The 23,905-nt window shown below is 39.7% G+C and overlaps 1 protein-coding gene across 1 annotated transcript in view; it reads right to left on the reverse strand.

Annotated features, from left to right (window-relative positions):
* The window catches only part of UBR5 (ubiquitin protein ligase E3 component n-recognin 5), a 3,965,620-nt gene that overhangs the window by 171,065 nt on the left and 3,770,650 nt on the right, over positions 1–23,905 (reverse strand). The window contains exon 58 of the mRNA XM_044065648.1: positions 7,368–7,481. Coding sequence (XP_043921583.1) covers positions 7,368–7,481 — 114 coding nt within the window. The remainder of the gene's footprint in view (positions 1–7,367; positions 7,482–23,905) is intronic.

Here is a 23,905-nt window from a genome sequence, read left to right on the forward strand (position 1 = left end):
GCCTGTTACTCCAGAATGTTAGCCATATCTATAATTGACACATCTTTTCCTCTTTCGGTGCTCCAAATGACAAACCATTTCCATTTTCCTGCATAGTTCCTTCTTGTTGAAGGTCTGCGGGCTTCAAGGATAATGTCTTTAACCCTTTGGGAAAGTTCTGGGTTAGTTGCTGCTATGTGATGTTCCATGCAGTCAGTTGCAACGTTTTTAGATTTGGATGCATGATGCTGTAGTTGTTCTGAGTTAACATCAAAGGCATCAGGGGTATTGGCCACATGTTGTCCCGAGACATGCTCCTCAGCAATGGGTACCAGTGTTGTCTTGGCCAGTTTGGAGCTATCAGGGTTATCCTTGGACGTTCCTCCTTGATTTTTAGTAATACCTTGTGTATCAAGGGAAGAGGTGGAAATGCATATGCTGTTAGACCTTTCCAGCTGAAGGAGAGCGAATCCACTTTCCGTGCAAGTGGGTGGAATGTCCTTGTGCAGAATTTTTTGAGCTGGTGATTGAGAGGGGAAGCGAATAGATCTATCTGTGGCCTTCCCCATTTCGTTGAGATGGTCTTGAAGATGTCCGGGTGTAGCATCCATTCGTGGGCATCCGTTGTGGTTCTGCTCAATATGTCTGCTAGAGTATTGTCTTTTCCCGGTACAAATATTGCCTGTAACTGGATGTTGTAGCTGAGTGCCAGGTTCCAAAGCTCCAAAGTCATTCTGCATAGGGGGTATGAATGAGTGCCTCCCTGCTTGTTGATGTACCACATGACTGTGGTGTTGTCTGTCCTTATCATCAAATGGCCCTCTTTGAGAAATGGTCTGAAATTTTGGATTGCCAGTTTTACTGCCAGCATTTCTTTTAGGTTGATGTGCAGTTGGAGTTGATCCTGCGTCCACAATCCTTGTATGCATTTGTCCAGCATGTGAGCCCCCCATCCTAGGTCTGAGGCGTCTGTTGTGATGGTCTGGCTTGCTTGATAGCTATGAAAAGGTAGGCCTGGGTTTGACTGGCATGCTTGCGCCCACCATAGGAACTCCTGTTTTAGGCATGGGATTAGTGGAGTTTCTGCTTCTAGGCTGTGCCTGTGTTGGGACCATAAATTCCTTAGGTACCACTGTAGTTTTCTCATATGTAGTCTGGCAAGTGGAACCAAGATTATGCATGATGCCATGTAGCCCAAGGCCTGCAGGACTTTTCTTGCTGTTAACTTGTTCTGTTTTGTTAGAGCCAAGAAGTAAAGAGGGAGTTCTTTTTGTTTTTCTGCGGTTAGGAATGCCATTTGTTTTACAGTGTCCAATTCCGCTCCCAGGAATGTCCTTGTTTGGGATGGTATCAGCCTTGATTTTTGTAAATTGACTGTGTATCCCAGTGCTTGTAGCAAGTAAATGACCCTTTGTAAATCTGTTGTCAGCTTGCTTTTGTTGTCCCCTTGTAGCAGGCAGTCGTCCAGGTATGGGTAAATTTGGATTCCCTGTAGTCTGCAGTGGGCGATTACTGATGCCAGGCATTTTGTGAATACTCTGGGCGCAGTAGATAAGCCAAAGGGCAATGCTGAGAATTGATAATGCTCTGATCCTGCAAGAAATCTGAGGTATCTTCTGCAAATTGGTCGAATGGGGACGTGCAGGTATGCCTCCTTGAGATCTAGAGTTACCAGCCAATACTCCTTGCCCAGCATGGGAAGAAGTTGCTGTAGGGTCAGCATTTTGAATTTTGGGACAATGATGTATGTATTTAAGGTGGACAGATCGAGAATAGGTCTCCAACTTTTTTCCTTTCTTGGAACTAGGAATAGTCTGGAGTAAAATCCTTTGCCTTGTTCTGTTATTGGCACTCTTTCCACAGCTCTCATCTTCGCTAATTGCATTATCTGCTGTAGAGCTTCTGTTTTTTGATTTGGAGGCAGGTTTGGCATTCCTCTTTTGACTGGTAAAGTGTGAAAGTGGAACCGGTAACCTTGGTCTATGGTTTGCAAAATCCACTTGTCTTTTGTGATGTAGTGCCAGTTTTTCAAAAATAAGGTTAATTTTCCGCCTAATGGGGCTGCTATTTGTTCCCTGGTAGGCGGATGTAGAGTTAAGTCACTGTAATTGTCCTCTGTAGGCACCTCCTCTGGATTGGTTTCTGCCTCTGGAACATCTATTCCTGCCCCTTTGGGATCTTGTGGAGTCAGGAAAGGACCAATTTTTGGCAGGCCAGTTCCTGCTAAACCTTGGGGGCTGAACCTGCAAGAAATCTTTAACCGTTTGAACAGATTTTGCCTTTTCTTCCATTTTCTTCATTACCTGCTGGGCAGGTGTACCAAACAAACTGGTCTTATCCATAGGAGCATCTAATAACTTAGCTTTAACATGATCCGGTAAGACTTGTTCCTTCAGCCATGCATGTCTTCTTATCACTGTGCCAGTCATGGCTGATCTAAATGAAGCCTCCAGTGCATCATAGCCACATTTTAAGGAATGGTTACTAACCTGTTGTATGTTATTTACCATTTCTAATACATATTTCTTATCTATAGAGTCATCAGAGGATACTTTTTTAGTTAACTGATCAAGCATAAACTCTTGGTATTGTATCATGTGAAACTGACAGTTTAAAGCTCTAGCTGAGAGAGTAGCTGAGGTATAAACTTTTTTGCCCCATCTGTCTAGAGACCTGGCTTCCCTTTCAGAAGGAATAGGGTTTTTTGCTGTGGTCGAGGTTACTGCCTTAGGCCCCTGGGATATAGTTTCGGGGTCTGCAAGTGGGGCCTTGTATAGATGATGATGAGTGTCAGGAACCCTGTAAAATCTGTCTGGTTTGGCAGGGGCTGGAGGTAAGGAATCTGGTGCAGAGCAAACATCATTAAAAGCATCGTCCACAACAGAGAGAACAGGAGGTATAGCTAAGGGCCTGTGTTGTGGAAGGTGCAGAAAAGTCCTAAGTCTTTTTCTGGAATCTGAGAAATCCTGTTGCTGCCATTGGAATTGTTCTCGCATGGCATGTAAGGTTTCCCCAAAGGAGAATTCTTCTGGTGGAGAAGCAGCTGGAATGGATTCTTCAGCATCTGAGTCTTCATAATTGGAGAAAGGAGCCTCTGGCTGGTCTGTAATATCTGAGTCATCCGCAGAATCATCAGAGGACACAGGCTCGGGGGGCTCTGCCCTAGGTCTCTTCTCTGGGGGCTGAGAGGCCCTGTCTGGGTGAGATTGAGATCCCCTAATTAAGGATATTAAATCTTCTGCCAGAGTAAGCATTTGTGAACTAGAAGTAGGCCTGGTTGAGGGGGGTTTAACAGGCACTGATTTAGTAGACTTGGCTGCTTTAGCCCTGGCAAAAGCCTTAATGGACATGGCTGCAGGAGGCCTAGCAGCACCACGTGCTGGGGTAGAGACATCCAAAGGGATGGTGTCTGATAATTCACTAGAAACCACTGTAGTAGGTAAAATTTCAGAGGCCGATTCAAGTAATGTAGCAGGAACCTCAGAAGTAGTCAAAGATTCAGCTGTGCTTTGATCAGTTTTCTCGGTTTCGGCCGAAACTGAGACACTCGCGGTTTGCTTAACCATGGTTTCGGCCGAAACCGTGGACCGCGAGTGTCGGTCTTTTTCTTTGCGTTTTTTAACAATTTGGGTAGTCGGAGGATCCGACGGCATAATGTACGCAAAATCTGAACCGAAAAACTGTTCAGCAAACTCCGACCGACGCCTAAGCGTTCGTCAGTTGAAGGAAGCACAGGCAAACAGTAAGAGTGGAAATCTTTATGAGGTATTTGTTTCCCACAAGTTAAACAGTTATTGACTTTTTCTGACATCGGCTGAGGCAAGAAAGAGTCCCCAACGGGGTACTTAGCTTTTAGAAGTCTTCGAAGTAGTATTCGGTAGTAGCAATCTCTGGATCCGACCAACCGGCACTTGCGAACAGCTTCTGCTTCGGGCGCCACGCGGCAAGAAAGACTGAAGAAAATGGCGTCGGCTGATGCCTTTATACCCGGAGTCCAGCAGAGATGACGTCGGGTGAAGTGCGACATCAGCCGAAGCCGGACCCGGACTTTGGAATCCGGCCGACTGAAGGGCTGCCTGACGACAGGACAACCCAGTTGTTATGACTGCAGATGCATCCATGAAGGACATCTATAATGATTGATATTTAATCCCATAATTGTCAGTTTCCAAGTTACTAATTTTATTCTCTGAACATCAATAACATGAAGCAGGGTATATGCCTTAAAGTCCCCTACAAGTTTAACAAAGTCCAAGGAAGCCCAATATTTTCAGATCTTTCTTGTTCTGCATTTCCAAGTTATTAGGCTTAACCCTGTTCCTCTCCAGCTCCCAAATCCTGTTTCATTTCTAACATATTCCTGATTCCTCTAGTTGACTCTTAAGTTTTCTTCCTTCTCTCAGGCATTTTCCATTGAAACAGTGAAAAGGATTTCATTGGATCATTCTCTCTGTAGTCCTTACCACCACAAGAACACAAAGCAGAACCTCCTTCTGTTACACAGCTAACCCTTTGTTGCCCAAACTTTTGTATTTCCTCCTTAGCATGTACTTCATCAAAAAATGATTTCGTCCCTCCAGGGAAAAATACTTTGAAGATGGCTAAGTACAGCAGTTTGAATCCCACATCTCGGCTTCTCGACATTCCCTAAATAATGGAATATATTTACTCCTTTTCTGCCTGGTGTACACAGAGTAGTCATTCTCCACAAACACTCTACTATCTCCCACTTTTAGCACTTTATTTTTCTGCCAGAATTAACTCCTGCCAATAAGACTCCATTTTTACTATTAAATGTCTAGGTTGTTTTCTAGCAACCATACTTGGAGCATACACACAATGTGCCCCTTCAATTAACAGCTCCTGCTGTGGAATACCAGTCTAGTTGCTTAGTTGCGCTTTCATAAAATTATTACAGTCTGCTCCTTCCAACTTCTCTGGTACAGCATAAAATCTCAGGTTTTCCTTACGTGCTCTGTCCTCCAAATCTATTATTTTTTAAAGCACCTCTTCTTGTGCAGTCTCATATTCAGCCAGCCTTTCATTCATTATACCCTCTGAGTTTTGCAGTTCTGTCACAGTTATGTCACCTTATCTGAATATCTCTTTAAAGCTTCTTCCATTTCTTCCAGCTTTTTGTTGTTTGTGTTGATAAACTCCATCAGTGTTTTTGTTTATTTTAAGCAGGTCTTTGTGCAGCTGCTTCATACTCTTCTCTAGGTTACTGAAAACCATGTCTAGAGGTTGCACAGCTTCCTGCTCTACTACTACAGTCATCCTCCCAGTCTGTATTTCTTTCTCAACTTTGGTAGCCGATTTTTCTCCACGTCCTTTATATTACTTTTCTTCTAGCATCCAGGAAGTGCCCTTAATAGCCAGTTACTGAAATATACCTAAAATCTAGGTCCACTTACCTTCTCTGCTAAGTGTCTGTTTTCAGACTGGGAGAGCCAGACTTGAGCTGTTACTCACTGTGCAGCCAACCTGGAAGTCTCACTATGACAGATATTGGAGGAGCGGTAGGATTTGTTGGAGGAGGCTTAGCAACAGGCTCAATGGGCTCTTTTAATTTCAAAGAAAGACATTTTTCCAGATTGAAAAACTTGTGAATCTAACTTACAACTTACTAAAAAAGCATACATGTCACTACTTTTGTTTTGTTTTTTCCTGCTACTTCAAAGATTCTTAGATTTGTTCTTTCGCTGTTCTACACCTCTTCTATTTTGTTAAGAAGCCAAGAATTTTGTTTTAATAAAAAAAGAACTGGTGTGTGATATGTCTTCCTCTACTCTTCTGTCAATGTTATCCACAGCATTTCTTTTGTCTTTAATTCATAACATAAGATTTGTTTCACTACTATGGATTTATTTCAACAGTTCAGCTTGTTTTAATGTATTGCCCTACACTGTACCCGGTGTCATTTTAAAATAACCTACTTTTATACAGAGTTCTTGCAGAAAAGACAATTTCTGCCTCAGTCTGACTTTTAGTGATGTTTTCTGTAAGTTTATTTTGAGGTCATTCTGCTAGTGTCCCAAGTCTGAAGTTTAGAAGTGAATTTTGATTAGAAAGAAAACTGTTGTATCTAGAATATTTTAAGTTGTGCTTTATTACACTTTTTTCTTGGATTTTCTTTATCCTTTGAAAAATGTTCTTTTAACAGCAAAACTCTTCACTAGCACTGGTACTTGTTGGCCATCTTGATAGAATATTACATAGTAAATTTGTTTTAGGTAGCTCTCATTGTGTACCAACATAACAGTAGCCAAATCCAATCAAACATAAGAGTGTTTATTCTGTTTAACGGCCAAACTGAAAGATAACTTTTAGGCAGGGAAAAGCTGTGAAATGTCAAAGCCTTGTGAGCCATTCTATACAAAGTCATCCTACATGGCAGGGAAGCACTTCAACAGTGTATCCAGTAAAGGACAGCATGGTCAACTGTGGAGATTTTTCCTTCTGACTTAGCAATGATGTGTTTCAATTTGTTTCACCAATACAGCATTGAGTCTGTCAGACCATAAGTACACTTTCATGGGCTTCAACAGTAATCTCACATATCTTAATTCAGGAGGGGACTAGACAAAGTAACAAGAGACTCCCCCATACCTTGCAAAAATACAAACCTAATGACTATGGAATGAACTTTAAACAACTTTGACAGATTATGGTATGGCCAAAAGGAGAACAATATATTCTGATGGACAGCCATCCATCCATCCAAAACCCCCTTTTTCCATTTTTGCAAATGTAGTAGGGGTGCCACTTCAACAGTGACAATCTAGAGCCAAGGTTCACACCGCCGAATGACTAGTGTGGGTGAATATATATATATTTTTAATTATTTTCTGCAGACATCTTCAAACCTTCTCACCACAACACATGCTTTAGGTGTTACTTCTTTTGGAGTTTCTTTGAGGGTGCACACTTAAATAGTGGAGATGCACTTTTTGGCCAGTGTTATCAACTTAGATCCTAATTAAATGAGAAAATCCTCTATATAACACAGAAACACGCGAGTTAAATTGCAAGGAAAAACTAGCATTCAGTTTATGTCACACATCAGTAGTAGCAGACAGAATTAGCAAAAGAAAGCATGGCCATTTTCAATTTTGGACACTGTACTGTTAAAGCTGGTGATAAGAAAAAAGTGCAAGCAACACATTGAAAAAGAAATACGAACCCCCTTGTCTGATCACGTTTCAGCATGCCAGAAAGATGCCTTAATAATCTGCAAGATGCCATCAATTTTGACCTTTACAGACTTCAGTTAAAAACTTCTCAATACAAATGCCTAAGTTTGATGTTTAAGCATGCAGATAAACAGTCTAGTAAAAATTATGCTTTTGTTTCTGTGTCACAGTACATTATAAATGGTTTACACTTACGTGGAGAGGCTGTTCAGCAACCACCAACATTCTGTGTTCAGCATACCTTCGGACATACTCATATACATTTTGAGGTGTGACTGGTATATTTACACCACCTGGAATAAGCTCAACCTAAAGGAAGTAAAACAAATGAAAACAAAACAAAAAGGTTAATGATTAAACAAAGCTGAAACTAACCATAGCTTTATTAATACAATATTATAAACTTAATGAATGAACAAATGCCACTCAATATGTCATTAATACTGGTTATTCAGCCTTATAATATGGCTATACCTATTTCTTTTGCTCATCCTTTATTATGATGATCTCCTTGTGATCAGAAGGGCTTGGGATAACAATATGAAACCTCAAGCCTAGCAACAGTTTTTGGTTCAGAAACCAAAAGTGGAGCTTCAAGATTTTGAGGTCAGCATGATCCAACTATTGGAGCTCCTGCAGAGGGGAAGTCAAATTTTCCACCATGAAAAAGGACCTACAAACACTGGAAAAAAAAAAAGGCACAGACAAACTCTGCTTTACATGACAAAGACAAAGAACCTAAGAAAAAAGGCTACAGGATATGGCTTTACTGAGTAATAACCTGGCAGCTAACTATTTTCTGCTGATGGAAAGTGTTTTGCCCCAAGTAAAACCTCAAACGAGAGAAAATCTTTAAAGGAGAACCACACCTACAGACTCAAAAAACATGTTTACTTCATCATGGTTTGGTGTCTCCTACATTTTAACACCACTCTGGGACTATTTACAGTTTTTTTTAAATATCTTTATATGTAATTTCTGAGTCTGACTGCATGGGGTCTAGCATCTTGAAGTGATCCTGATTGTTTAGCCTGCCTCTAGATATGCCAAAATGCGGTGCTTACCTGTAAAAAATTACTCGACTCAGGCCTCTTTCTTCCTAAAGCTCCTGTCATAGCACTGATTTTACATGCATACACTGCTGTCTTTCAGTCATTTTTAAGTAATATTTCATGCTGTTCAATGACTACTTAAACTACAAACAGTGCAAATGCCACAGAACAGACTTTCAAAGTGCTTTTTACTGCGGCTTCTTTTTAGAATGGTTAAATTGCAGTTTTTTTGTGAAGCCTGAATTGTACTACTTCGACTCATCTCCCCATCCTCCTTCACACCTAACTTCCTTAGCTGTTAAAGTGCTATGGGTAATTTCAGCTGTTACCTGTTATGATTGACAGCTCACAGCAGGATACCCGATTCATGCACTGTTTTCCTTGTTACAGCCTTTAGAATCTGTATGGGTAGGGGAAGGACCAGGGAGCTGTGACATCACAGCATGGGTGGGTTTTTAGGACGGTTGTGGTGACGTCGGTTTGGGGCAGAAACTGGCCAGAAAAAGTACAGTTGTGTACACTTAAAATAAATGTAGATGTTCAAGTGTATTCACTGTTGCAGTCATTACATTTGGGTTATCTGCTTGCAGTAGCCCTCAGTCAGCCTGATTAACAAAGTCTTGAGTCCTGCATCGGTTGCTGTCCCTTCTTCAATGACGTCAGGTCATCAGGGGTATTCGTTGGCCTTGATGACATCAATGAACTGGTGACTGCAGCAAGCTTTTCCAGGGCTGGATTAAATTTTTTTGAAAGTGAAAACACCACAGTACGGTAAGGTACTGTTCTAGTGGAAAGAAACAGTCAATTCAAAATATTTTAAATGATGTATTGTTTATTCATAGCATGGACTGTAAATAGGAAGAATAAAAGGACAGAGAAATTGAACATTTAATAACAGAATCCTGTTGTCCTTTAAACCATTTGTTCCACCAGTTACTACTAAAATCTACAGAACAGAAGTAACTTGAAGTCTCTGAGTCTGTTGGAAAGTTCTGGAATACAGTGATATGAAAGAAATAATCCTTTTATTATTGAATACTAGGAGCACTATCTTCATTTTCTGACAATAGCTGTATCTTACTTCTTCTCCACATTTGAGACTGCAGCACATTAGTTCTCTGTCCAAATCTGGGCTGTACCCCAACAGCTGAGGATGAAAATTATCACTGGCTGTCCTCACTGCTACTAATCTGAAAAGACTAATATGCAACTTTTGTTAAGCTGTATGGAATGCATCCATCGTTACAATTACTCTCAATGCAGTGGAAGACAAGCAAATCCTTAAGGAGATACTGAAATCTATATCCATTATTCCTATTTTTTCATTACGAGAGAAATCTTGACTAAACTGGATGAATCGCCACTGTGCTGATTCTAGACAGAAGCCAAGGAATGCTGGGAATGGCTCACTATGTACATGGCAAAACAGACTGCCATAATGATTATCTCAATAAGACTCAGAGGTAGGATGAAAATTCCAGCATGTATGGAATGAAATACTAACAGCATTTTTTCTTAAGAATAACTCTGCTACAGAAGACCATCTAGATAAAGACTTAAAAAATCTCTGGCTAGGATGGAACTAATTGCAACTTCTTCCAAAAGACTGTGAATACTAGGATGTGGAAAAACAAAGTAGCAAATGCTTGTTGGGATATGTCAAAATCTAAACATTCAGGTAAGGAAAAATGTAAATGCCTATCCTGAAAGACAAAACAGCTACAAGAACGAGAAACTTTGTAAAGACAGAACTCCCAGATGACAGGCCAAAGGATGTCCTGCACTACAAGTTCAAGCCCTGAACCTGTAGATTAAGTAAATATGTGTGGGCCACACGAACTGGTACATGTCAGTATCTGTTATGTCCTTGTTACAGAATCAGTACCTCCTAGTTATGGAGAAAGAATGACAGAAATGTCAGCATTTTGAACTTGTACAGATATAACATGTTCAAGTAATCCACTCAATAATGGGCACAACAGACCTTTCAAAGTTTAATATCATGCAACGGTCTACTGTATTTACTGGAACCAGGAAAAGCATACATTAATATCATCTATTCTTGTGTGGGATGGGTGTGTTTGATCACCTATTTGCAGGAAAAGTCGAACCTCTTCACAGAACTTATTCAGATACTCCTGAGCTAATGAAAAGGAAGCTGGAAAGGTTCAGTACGTGTCTGTTCCAGCAAATAAATCGCTTAATAGTTTGTGAACACGGATCCCTATGTTTGTGGATAATTCTCCACAACCACATCTATGCCTGCAGGTTTGCCAAAGTATGCTATTAAATATCCTCATCTGAAGTCTGGGTGTGAGGGGGTGGGGTGGCAACCTAAACGGAACTTCAGATGTTGCTTCTGGCTGACTGTGAGGATTGCTTTACATTCCCTTTTACAAATATTCCACATTATTTGCTTTGAATAGATACTGTAGATCCACTTCTGCCCTCTCTCACTGATGTCTACAAAACACGTTCTTTAATTATTGCAAACAAAAGGGACATTCTGTAGATGCTGTATACAACGTGGAATGCTGCAGACATTCTAAATAATCTTCACTCAGCACCATGCTTGCTGCTGCCAACACAGCCTGACAATATATATATATATATATATATATATATATATATATATATATATATATATATATATATATACACTTCCTTGGAAATATCTATTTTTTCCCCCTTGGAAATATCAATTTTTTTTTCATTCATCTATTATCTATCCACTACATATCATTCTCCCATCCTCCCTGAGTTCAGACACTGTAGTGGACTGACACCCCCCCCCCCTCCCCCAAGTAATGAGCAAGAAACACAGATGCAAACATCTCTCTACACGAAGGAGCCAGACAAACATCTTCGTTCTGAAAAAAACTTGGATATAGTCTCTGACTCAGCATACACTCAGAGATAAGATACGTTCTTACCTTATCAGTTAATTTACCCATGGCCCCCTTTGAAGGTATTACTTCACCTATTGGAATTTAACAATTCTCTTTTCAGCAAAACCCCTAATTTGCAAATGTAACAGGCTCAAACAATCCACTCTGTGATATAACAGAATGGCCACATATACTGACTTGTTCCTGAAGCCTTCCAGTTTACCCTCTACAGAGCACACATCTGCAAATCAATAAATACTAATATAACCAAACAATGGTAACCAATAATAGATCCATGGTGTAATGGTTAGCACTCTGGACTCTTAACCAAGTGATCTGAGATCAAATCTCAGTGGAAACTGCCTTCTTGGTCTGGCAGTTGGTGCAATGGGTTAAGGCTGTGAGCTGTAACAGGATTTGATTCTCTCAGTCATCATCTGCCTACTGTGTGACTGAGCAAATCACTTAACCAGGCAATGACGGGAGACTGAGAATTTAGGCTATGCTCCTCAATGGTTACCTAGATGCAAACCTAGCAACTACCTACGAACTTATGATATAAGAATATATACTTCCGTAGCCTACAGGGAACTCAAACAGCAACAGCTGGCTTAAGGACCACGCATCCACGGGGGAACAGCAGGAGGGGTGTTAAGAGTATATTTAACAGTGAATAAAAGGTTGAAAGTAATTCTGTTACAAATATGCAACATAAATAAGGTATAAAATAAAGCTTGCTTAAATGTAGAAATACAGTTTAGTAATATGTGATTAGCATCCATAAATGACTGTGGCTTGAAAAATAAGGAATTTGCTTAATGGACATGTTTCCTACAAAATTAGCAAGAATATATGCATTTCACACTGTCAGCAAGAAAGCTGGCCTCTTACAGACTAAGCAAAAAATCTAAAAAACAGGATGTATGGATTTCACATTGTCAGTAAGAAAGCTAACCTGCTTCCTTAAAGAATGGACAACAGGAAAACAATTTGTACATGACACTGTTAAGCAAGGAAGTTTGAATCGATATGCTTTCATCAAGTCAGCATTTGCACAACATGTTTCCGTAAAAGACAATACCAGCATTATTTCTCTACAGGATGAAAACATTTTTCTGCAAACACCAGCAAACAGATGTTTTCATACAAAAACCAAAATAGAAGACTAAGGAGAAAAACAAGATGTAAAACCACTACAAAGGGACTATAGCAATTGAAATTGTTAGGAGAGGTATTTTGTACAGGAAAGTTATCTTCTATGCTGATCGAGAAGTAAAGTGGTACACTGTAACTAAAGCTGCAACAGTAGTACACATGGTTTATTATAAAAAGTTATTTATTCATTGCTGCTTTTAAACTGACAAGAGTTTGGTGCTGCATCAGTGTACATTTTACAAGTTTCTGTGGGCAACAGACTGTAAATGCAATTATAACTAGACTTTGATTTCAGCAGAATCCAGCCAGCAAAAGCTTAGTGTCTTAAGACGACTTCGGATCCATCATAGTATGCAGCACCATGATAATTAACTTTTCAAGGGGAATCCTACACTATCAAGGAGGGATCTCTAGTAGATTAAACAACACTGCAGGAAACTACTACTTATATCTAACCAACTACCCAGAGGTAGCCTCTTAGATTAATGGTCAAGATAATAATGCTGGTTAAAGGTGTGTGCAGAAGACCAATTGCCACAACACAAATGTCTATAATCCAGTCATTTATGAAGCAAGTTCTTGAGGCAGCCACTCCTCTGATACAGTGGTCTTTGCAGTTTTTTGCCAGCTGACACAACCAGATGGTGGGTGGTAAAACAATACAGATAGTAAACACTTACAAAATGTCTGCTTGACAAAAGGTGGACACCAATTCATGGAGCAATAAAGACTAACTGGCCACTACTGCTGATGCCAGAGAACTTCTTCAGGCAATGCCTTATTTTTCTGAACAGCAACAGCTTTCTCTCTCCTGGTTAACACTGCCACCAGGAAAACAGGGATGTGGAAGAAGTGGTGCAAGAAAACCTCAGATTCAACATTTGGGATTAAGAGTGGGTTTATAATAAATAGCATCACATCACTGGAGAAACATGAGGTGTGGTGTCCTACACATAGAGGTGTGAAGCTTCAACATGGAAAGTGCAGAGGAGATGGCCACCAGAAATAGCTCCTTTCAAGAAACAAACTTCAATGCCTCTTCAGCTAGCAATCTCAAATGACAGAATGGCAAGCCTGAGTGCCATGATGTTCAAAGTCTCACTGAAGGAATGTGTCCCTCAAGAGAACACTGAAATGCAGCACTGTCCTAGTGGAGTGCCTCGCTAGTGAGTAATGGGCCACAAATCCTGCCTTCCACAAGTTATTGATGACTTGTGCATCCTGCCTGTAGAATACCAGAGGCCTAAACCATTCAAGTACCTGAAGTAGATTAGAATCTCCTGTAGACTGACCAAGGGAAGATGGATAGCAATCCACTTAAAACTGAGAACCTTTCCTCTTAGAGATATAAGCCAGCCAAATTAACGATTCACTGGCACATTCAGTCACTTCAGAGACACTGTCAACAAATCCAATGAAATGAGAGGGTTTACATCAGGATATAGGCCTTGAGCTGAAGGCAACAGTTCAGCCACAGGAGACAACTCTGACTTCAACAGGGTGCATTTCCTGTAATGCTAGCGCTCATTCAAGTCTCAAACCATTCCCACCAAAGGATGATGCGAATGAGTTTTGGACGTTCTTCCCTAGACTTTCAGATGAGATGTGGAATTAGCAAGTTTTTGTGAAGATAACTCCTGTGTTCAAGGGAGACATGTCGAAGACAACTCCCCCATGAATAATGCACTCAGAACAGGGGAAAGGCATGCATTCTCACAAAGTGGCAAAAAGGTCAACCTCCTTCACGAAGATTGAGCAGAAAAAGCTTCTGCATCCAGAGTCCAGTAAAGATCTGAAGGACCAGATCAGAGCAGCCACCAATTCTGTGAACCATCTGGGGACATAAACATCAGAGAAGGATGTTCTGGTGAATGGCCCAGCATCACAAGCAACTCAGTCAGGCACCCTTGTTTACTTAGGCAGCACATGATGGACCAGGTTAAGTTTAACTTTACCATGGCCCTCAGGATTAAGAATGATGTTAAGCTCCACTTGGCTGAAATAAACGGTGTGTGCATGAAGGTGGGCTTCCTAGTCTGGAAATGAAGTATTTGTTGTAATGATCTGTGATGGATTCATCTGGAGAAAGGGAAGACAACCTTCTTCAGATCTGGCTGGGAGTGTCCACCACTTTCACCACTCTAAAGTCTACTGACAATGGTCTAACACTCAAAGACGGTCCATGACTGGGCCATGGTTTTGTATCCACACAGCCACAAACACAATTTCAAAACCCACACATCCTTAAGTATGACAGTGGTACTATGAAGACCATGGTATCCAAAAGAAAGTGCAAAAGCATCTGGGCCTGGATCATGTACTCCACTCTTACACAGAAAGTCAATGCAATCAATGACCTCTTGAGCTCTGTCCATGGGTAGGAATGACCAACTCCACTACGACGAAGAACTTCTCTAAGCCAGGGTCAGAGTGAACCTCTTACAGTTTATGGTGACTCATAAGGACAGCATCCAGGGGAGAGCCACAGGATGGCAGCCTGGACAGGACAACCAGAAGCCAGTTATCTAACTACAAAAACATTAGCAGACCTAACCTGTCTCCTGCAAGACTTCAGCAACCAACCACCTCAAGGCCCTATCCCTCTCTGCTGTCTCCTACAGGCTTTTGAGGGGAGATCTATGCCTGGCATACAGGGCGCTGTCAGGCCCTACTCTGATGGACCTCTTGCATATCCACAAAACAAACAGCACTGGAATTAAGCATTCTAAAGACTTAAACCTTGCCTGTGATATAAATAGGTCCTGCTGGAGAGAGAGGTATTTATCCCAGATCCTACTGCGTCTATGGAACAGGCTCCCCACATCCATGTGAAGCAGAGTCCCCCCCACAACTCAATTCAAGTGCATCTTGGACAACTAGATAGGAAACCGGAAATTCATCCCTGGTTTGGCACTGATGTCTCTAATGGACACAGGTAACCTGTGGTTCATCTCCCAAACCCCTGCTTACACTTATCAAGTGTATTAGAATTTGTCAGAGATTTGGGATGCACGGCTAGGCTTTAAAAGGCCCTTATGGTCATTAGCCTAGTAAACACCTATGAAGCATGGCCAATTCCTTGTTGAAGGCTTCTTAATGCTACTAGAAGCCCAAATGGTAACACACTGTACTGGAAGTGATGCCAATCCAGAATGAAACAAAATCTCTCATGTAATCCCCAGATAATGATGTGCAGGCAACACCATTCAAGAATCCCCACAGTCACACAAATACGATACACTGAGAATGACCATCAGGAACTGGACGTGGCAGATGTGGTAGCTGAAGCCACTGAAGTCCAAAACTCTTGGTAAAACTCCTCTTTCTCTTCTCAGACAGGAAAAGCCTCTAATTCTCTCTAAACAGTAAAATCTAGGTCTACCTCAACTGCATCACTGAAACAGACTAATCCATAAGTGCAGCCCTTTTAAAAGAGAAATTATGAGCTTCACAATAAAACTAAAGGTGACCATGTCTACAACCCAATGGTTCTTGGAGATGTGTCTGTATTCTGTGATGGATTTGATGACCCCTGCCTCCATGGCAGTTTTAGGCTGCAGTCAGAAGTGAAGATGGGAAAATCAGATATCTTGAAGAGGTAAAAACTATGTGATGCTTGAGGGCTTACATGATGACAATATATAGGCCTCTACCTCTTTGAGAGCTGGTGCAGTCTGAAAGAAGAAACAGTGAAAGTAACAGGAGAGGGACCACTAAAGCCCTTATAAAAATGTGATTTCCTGTTTTCTCTTGGGGGGTCATTATCCAGGTATATGGCGGACTTGGCAAAGAGCATACCTCCCAGAAAGCAGTTATTCCAGGATCTTGTACTTGAGCTCTTCACTGTCGAAGAAAAGTATAAGCTATGCCATCTTCACAAACTCACATCTTTACCTGTGGCACAAGTCTCATGTTATGACAGTCAAAATTACAAAGGGACACACTTCATTCCACTACAAAAACCATGGGCAGCATCTCACAAATGTCTTCAATGAGACAAGTCACAGGGAGGTCTTGTAGCTTACTCTCCAGATGCACTTAGAAATAAGGCAGGTTAGATGAAGCCCATACATGGCAGAAGACCATACCCCATCTGCCAAAGCTCTGTTAGTCTGTCCAATAGCAAGCTGTAAAATCTTGTGAAATCTGGAACCAATGTTGGAATGAAAAAAATCAAGAGAGAGTTGGCACTTGCATGTTCAGAGAGATATGATGTCCACTCTGGTAGCAGTTTGAGTGTGTCAGCCTTTTTTGGAATTGATGGGACAGAATCTGTGTACCTCAAGACTGCTCTACTAGTATCAATAATGACAGCTTCTTGGAGAGGGTGGGGGTGAAGGAATGACCAATGACTCCTCATAATTCTTTGCCAGAAACTCCATCAAGCATTTCTGTGGAAATGGTAGGGGCCAGAGGAAAGTCTCAACTACTCAAAGGGCTTCCCCTTACAGGATCAGTAATTTGAAGAAAATGATGGACTCAAAATCCTACAAATACAACCTTCTAGTGGACATGAATTTGTATAGGGCTTGGCACATAATAGACTGGCTCTGGGAGACTGTGAATCAGTACTACACTGAGTGCTACTTAAATGCAGCTCAAGGAAGAGAAAGGCTTGCTCAAGGGCAGGTGAAGGTTTCAGATTAAAGTTCTTTATAGTTTGCTTTCGCACATGCCTTTCAACCCCCTTCAAGGCCCTGAGAACAGCACCTAGACTATAATGACCATGTAAACCCTCTTTGAACAAGGCTTGTGAGTCATCCAGTACATGTCCCCCCCATCCAGATCATCACCCATTTACTGATTTAAAGGCATGACTGCTGGGATTAGACCAGCCAACCACCACAAAGTAAAAACCTCTAGATTCAATTCTCCAGGATGGAGGCAAAGGACATGCCTCTCCCTTTCTCTCAAAAGCCTTGATTGACATGGAGAATTTGTATGGGCTTGAGCTATCTATAATCAAAGGTAAGCTCACCACATGAAGGGTCTGAATGGGCAAACCAGACGGAGACAAGACTTCTTATTTCTTACTGCTGTCTTGTGTATACAATTTAAATATTGTAAATAGTTTGCACTCCCTTTTTTCCCCCTCCCTAACATTTATGCTTGGTCTTCCACTCTGCCCCAACAAGACTCAAATTCTATATAACCTTATTAACCAACCATGTTAATCTATGGCTCATATGCTATGTAACCATTGTACCTCGTACTGTCTCTGTATCACAATTTTACCTGTATTCATAAAACCTAATGTTTTCTGTTCTATCTTAATGCACCCATATCTTTGAATCTTAATTTTAATTTTACCTGTTTATTTAAACTTTACTATGTAATGTGGAGCTTTTCTCCCAGGGCCTCTACTGAAAACGGGCTCCTGAGCCCAGTGGACCTCCCCGGTTATCAAACTGAAATAAATAAATAAATTAATTAAGATTGCTTGCCCCTGCAACAATCGTTTAGTTTATGTTGTGGTTACGAAGAGCAACCTCCACCAGTCTCTACACTGTCACTGTTGAGAAATGCACCAAAACACAGTTTTCTGATGTTATCCATCACCACTATTAATGTTTAAAAAATCAAGTTCATTGCTATGCAAAATTTAATATCCATGAAATTAGCCTCACGTGGTCATCAATCCTTGCCTGACTTCAAGTCTAGTTAGATATCCCCATCTTCTTTTTTTTTTTTAAAACACCTTCAATGAATTAACACTTAAGACATAGGCAAACAAAGTTTAACAGAAGAGAAAACCAACCATATTAACATTTTTTTCCTATTTATATAATTACATATAAAAAAATAGGTTGTGCATAATCATCAGTCCAACATAAGCTCATGGGTAAGTACTATGTTAGTTGCTCTTTTGGACCATTTTAAGCCTAACCAATGTCCCTTTCAGTGCTAGAATTATCAACTATCTCATCTGGTTAGAGACTGGCCTTACCCATCCCATGGTTGACAATAAAGTAGTTATGTACTCAATATAACATTTCATCTGTGGATCAAACTCAGCCGTGTCTAATAGCTTTTGGATCACTGAATACTCTTGAGCTCCTCCCTTTCCCATAATGCCTTAGTCACTAACATACCTCAGATATTGTTTGCTGCCCTTTAGATTCGTACAGCATTGCAAAGGAATAACAATATTAAAATAACCTGCAAAAACTGAGACACAAAGAAAGGAACACGGTTCCTTCAGCATCTTCGATCCTTCCAAAAGAATGACTAGAAGGAGGCTGGTGGGAGGGTAGCTGAAGAATGAAAATGGACAACATAGATGGAATGTTATGATGAGTACATAACTTCTTTATCTGATGCTCTCAATTTTCATTCATTCCTCAAATCGTGGGACAAAGTGCCAAGCTACCTAAACTCTGGGAGGACTCTAAGGGAGGATATTCCTGAGTACTGTTGAACCAAAAGCTACTCTGCCTCTGGAGACCAGATTTAATTTGTAATGAGCAATAAAAGTATGAGGACTGGCCCAAGTTGTGGCTGCACAAATATCATCTAGAAAAGCTCTGGACAAAAAAGTTGAAGAAGCAGCCACAGATCTCATGGAATGTGCTCTTGGTGGCTTGGGTAAGGACATGCCCAATTTATTGTAGACAAAGGTAATACAGTCAGTCAACCAATTAGCTAACGTTACTTTAGAAACTGATTTGCTCAAATTTGAATTTGAAAAGGATACAGACAGTTATTCTGTTTTTATAAAATTTTTCATTCCATGCAAGTAAAAATGTAATAGTCTGAACACCCAACAGGTGCAACATATATTCTCTTTTATTTGAGAAATATGTAAAGAAGACTGGTAAGTTGATTTGACAGTGTGACTCACATTAGAGTCTGACATCACCTTAGAAAGAAAGGAACTGTTGCTTCTTAAGGATACTCTGTCTTTATGAAAAATCAGGTAAGGGGGCTTAGAATACAAGGCCTGCAATTCAGAAATCCTTCTGGCAGAAGTAACTGTTAACTAAAAATATAGTTTTCCAAGTTAAACATTTTTGTTCAGTCTTAGATGAAGGCTCAAATGGAGACTAGTTAGAACTTGCAATACTAAATTAAAACCCCAAGGGGGGAGTAGGATCTTTAATAGGAGGTCTAAGGAGAAGTGCTCTTTTTTTTAAAAAGGTTCTACGAAGTTTGGAAGATGCTAGAGATGAATTATCTATTCCAACATGAAAACTGGAGATGGCAGCTAACTGCAACTTAACAGTAGAAGAGGCAGCTCCTTCACCGAACATAAATTCCAGAACTTTATAGATGGGAGAAGAAAAGGTATCTAATCGATTCTAATGTACCCAAAATATGAAACTTTTCCAAAATATGGTTAACTTTAAGCCCGGAATGCCTGGATGAATCATGTTTGTCGGGTGAGACAGAAGGTCTGGAGTTGGATCCAGGATCCAAGGGGAATAAAGACAATGAGGCCAAAGAAAGGGAAACAAGGATCACTGTACTCTTCAACAGAGATGCTTTCTGAAGAAATGTGAAGATGAGGGGTATTGGGGGATAGGCATAAAGAAGGCTGGTGGGCCAATCATGAAGTACAGCATCTCTCGGGACCCCCCCCCCAGTAGGGGATATGGGCAAAGAACCTGCTGCACTTGTTGAATGGGGATGCAAAAAGGTCGCAGCACAGTTGATCGCATCAGCAAAAGATCCTCTCTGCCACCTTTAAGTTGAGAGACCACTTGTTAGGCATTAGAATAGACCTGCTTAACTTTTCTGCAGCCACAATGAACTTCTCGGGAATGTGTGTTGCTATCAGAAATCAATTCGAAGAGATCGACCAATGCCACACTATTAAAGCTGCTCAACAAAGGAGTTAAGATTTGGCTCTCCCTTGTTTGCTGATATACCAGACCACTGACATATTGTCTGTTTGGGTTGCAGTAGCCCCGGTGGGGAGACCGTCTTGGAAGCCTGCAACACTAAGAGGATGGCTTTAATTTCCAAGTCATTGATATGCACTGCTGGCCTCTTTGAGGAACCATGTGCTTTGGACTGTCTTTTCCAGGAAGTGCCCCCCCACCCAGTCTGGGAGGAGTCTGTCGTCACTATGACTTTGGGTTGTGGAAGAACAAAGAGATGTTCTTCTTGCACTTGACTTGATTATATCCACCACAGAAGATATTTTTTGCAAGCTTGAGTAATCTTTACCTGACTGGACAGTGGGTGATAAAGAATGGACCACTGAGTAGCTAATGTCCATTAAAGTATGCTCATATGGTACTGTGACAATGTTAATAGGATGGTGGCCACTGACATGGACCTTAAAGCCTGAAGGATTAATTGAGCTGAGAGAGGAGAGTTTTGGATGATTTTCCTGACCTGGATATGACTAGTCTGAACTCCTGTCAACAGAAGAGATGCTGTTTGCGTGACCATGCTGAAAGAAGCATTGATGAATTCTAATGTCTGGGTTGGTTCCAGATGAGATTTGTTTAATTGATCAAACTACCCAGACAATGGCAAATTTGGAGTAAGCAATCTCAGGCTTCTATCAGGTAATGTCTGGTCGTAGCAGTGATGAGCCAGTAAAAGCAAAACAATAAAGCAACTCGGCACCATGGCACTTGATATAGCAAAAACTGATGGTTTTATTAAAGTTTGCTAGTTTAAAACTTTCATCAGTACTGGCTTCCTTAGGAAAATAGTTAATTCCATTACAATAGATGATTTCAATAGCAGATAAAAAAAATTGTGTGACTTCAGTATTAAAGAAATAGTACATAAAAAATAATAAAATATAATCACTAATCTATGCATCAACATATAAACTAAAAGGCAATTAAGTGCAATAAACACTCATTATTTCATCTGATTTTATTACGTTTATCCTTTAGAACTGGTTTTATAGATGCACTATCACTTAGACCAGGTGGATGATGTGATTTACAACGGGTCTACTTTGAAACATCTAAAACCCATAACATCTAATTTCATAACATTGAGACCAGAACATCTAAAACCCAAAACATCTAAAACCCATAACATCAAATTTCATAACATCTACAAATCACAAGAAAATAACATCCCTTCCACATATAACGACACCAAACTACCAAACACACTATTTTTACTACGTTTCTGCAGGGGGGCAAGCCCCCCTGCACCCCCACCCCCCCCCCGTAAATTAAATATACCAACTCCAAGATCGCACTATAGTGGGAAAAAGTTAATTTCCTAACCCCACTGTATCAAGCCCCCCTGCAGAAACGTAGTAAAAAGTGTGTTTGGTAGTTTTGTGTCATTATATGTGGAGGGGATGTTATTTTCATGTGATTTTTACTGTTAGAAGTTATGAAATTCAATGTTATGGGTTTTAGATGTTCTGGTCTCAATGTTATGAAATTAGATGTTATGGGTTATAGATGTTTTGAAGGGGACCCTTTAAAACGTATAATTCACTTATTTTCTATTACTTCTATATGGTTTCAAAGATCTCCACATCTTAAATTTTTGCATATATTTTGTAATATACAGAATCAAAATTTATGGGACGAGTCTGTGTTTTATGAGACTATGCAATGCAATAGTGCTGAACTGCCTTTTTATATCTGAGAGATGTTCCCATATTCTCTCTTTAAACTTCCTGTTTGTTTTATCTATATAAAAGGCAGTACAAGCACGACACCTTGCCATGTAAATAATATTTTTGGTGTTACACTATATCACATGGAACAGTTTACAGCTAAGTGGATATTTAAAAATAGCTTAAGTTGAAATATATATACAGAACTGACAGTTATTACATTTCTGAGTACCATATTTAAATTTGGTGCTGCATCAATATACTTCTCCTGTTCTTTATAGCAAAAAATATATTTTAAATTATTAGATTTTTTGTATCCAAATGCTAATTTATCTGCATCTATGTCTTTAAAGGTAGAAATATACTGTAACATAATCGTGTTTTTAATTACAGCTTATACTTGATATGTATGAGCATCATACAGTAGAACAAATCTAAATAAAGATTTATTTTGATTCTTCTTATTGTCTTTTTTAGTTACAAGTGTAGTGCGGTTATCAGAAAAGATCGGTTTAATTGCATCTATGCTATCATGTTGAATTTGTGCCTCAGTTCTTTACTTTACTTTCCTCATATCCTCTATCGAGAAAGTCAGTTGCTGATCCCCTTTATCTTTTCTAGCATTTAATTTAACAACATGTGTAAATTGATTCTTTACTATATTTTTGAATATATGAGGTAGATGCATGCTACTGTTTTGTAAACATGTTCTCTAACATCTTTTCTATAAAGAGTGATCTTTTTATGTTATCATTAGATCCTTTAAAGAGTTTAATATTTATGATTTTTTATTATTAGATCGTTTAAAGAGTTGAATATTTAAAAAGTTTATTTGTGTATAATGTATAGTATGTTTAAAACATAATCAGTTGTAGAGTTCAAATACAGTACAAAATCAGAAAATTAAGAAAGAGAACCATTCCATATCAGAATTAAATAATTCACAAATTGCCTATAAAACAAAATATTATTGAAATAAATATTTCTGGTTTCAGAAAGAAGAAATTCCAGTGCCTAGTTATTCATTCCCAAATTAGCATAATTGTTTGCCATGGGTGTGGCCACGGCTACACCTTTGCATTGTTTATAAATGTCTTTATGAAATATAAAAGCATTGCTAGTTAAAACTATCAGATCACAAATGGTGTTGGTCTCAGCTGCTGAAAAAATTGCATAAGATGTTATAAATTGACTAAGATATTCAATTCCAATATCAGCCGGTACTGATGGAAATAATGCATCAATGTCTAATGTAACTAAATAACAATCTGCACTATTACTTGTGGCCCAAGCATACAGATGTTCCAAAAATTGAGTTGTATCTTTAATAGTTGTAGTTGAGTGATTAAGAGCCAGTTTAAGCTCTTACTTTAAAAATTTAGAAATTGGATATGTAATCTGGACTGGCTGCAACTATAGGTCTTAATGGAGGAGAAATAACACATTTACTAATTTTAGGTGTTTCATACACGACTGGTATTCTAGGTGCAGCCACACGAAAAATCCATTTCATTTAAAGTTAATTCACCATTAAGACGCATGTTGTAAACAGTTCTATTAATATTACTTATAATACTATTTACATGCTTTCTATCAATGGCTAAATATTCTTCACTACTTAACATTTGATGCATTTTACTGTTATAATCTTGTGTGTCAAGAATAACAATGCCACCACTGTTATCTGCTGCTTTTATCACAATATTTGTATTACAAGACAGTGATTTAATGGCTTATACTTGATGAGTCAGTCATCTAAATACAGAAACACTCAGAATCCTTGCAGCCTAAAGTGGACTGTCACTACTGCAACACACTTGGGAAACACTCTGGGGGGTTGTTGTGAGACCAAAGGACAGAGCTCTTAATTTTTAATGACTGGTTCCCAGCTGGAAGCGTAGGTATCTCCTGGAGCATCTCTTCATTTTGATATGACAGTATGCGTCCTGAAGATCTGATGACAATATTCAATCATCATGATGCAAAATAGGCAGAATGGACTGAACCATGACCATTCAAGAACTTTGTATACTGAACTGACAGACTGCTGAGATGCAAAACTGGTCTCTAGTCCCATTTTCTTTGGCACTAAAA

Source organism: Protopterus annectens, chromosome 3.part0, assembly GCF_019279795.1.
Source record: "Protopterus annectens isolate FY-2018-M chromosome 3.part0, PAN1.0, whole genome shotgun sequence".
In the NCBI taxonomy this organism is placed as follows: Eukaryota; Metazoa; Chordata; order Ceratodontiformes; family Protopteridae; genus Protopterus; species Protopterus annectens.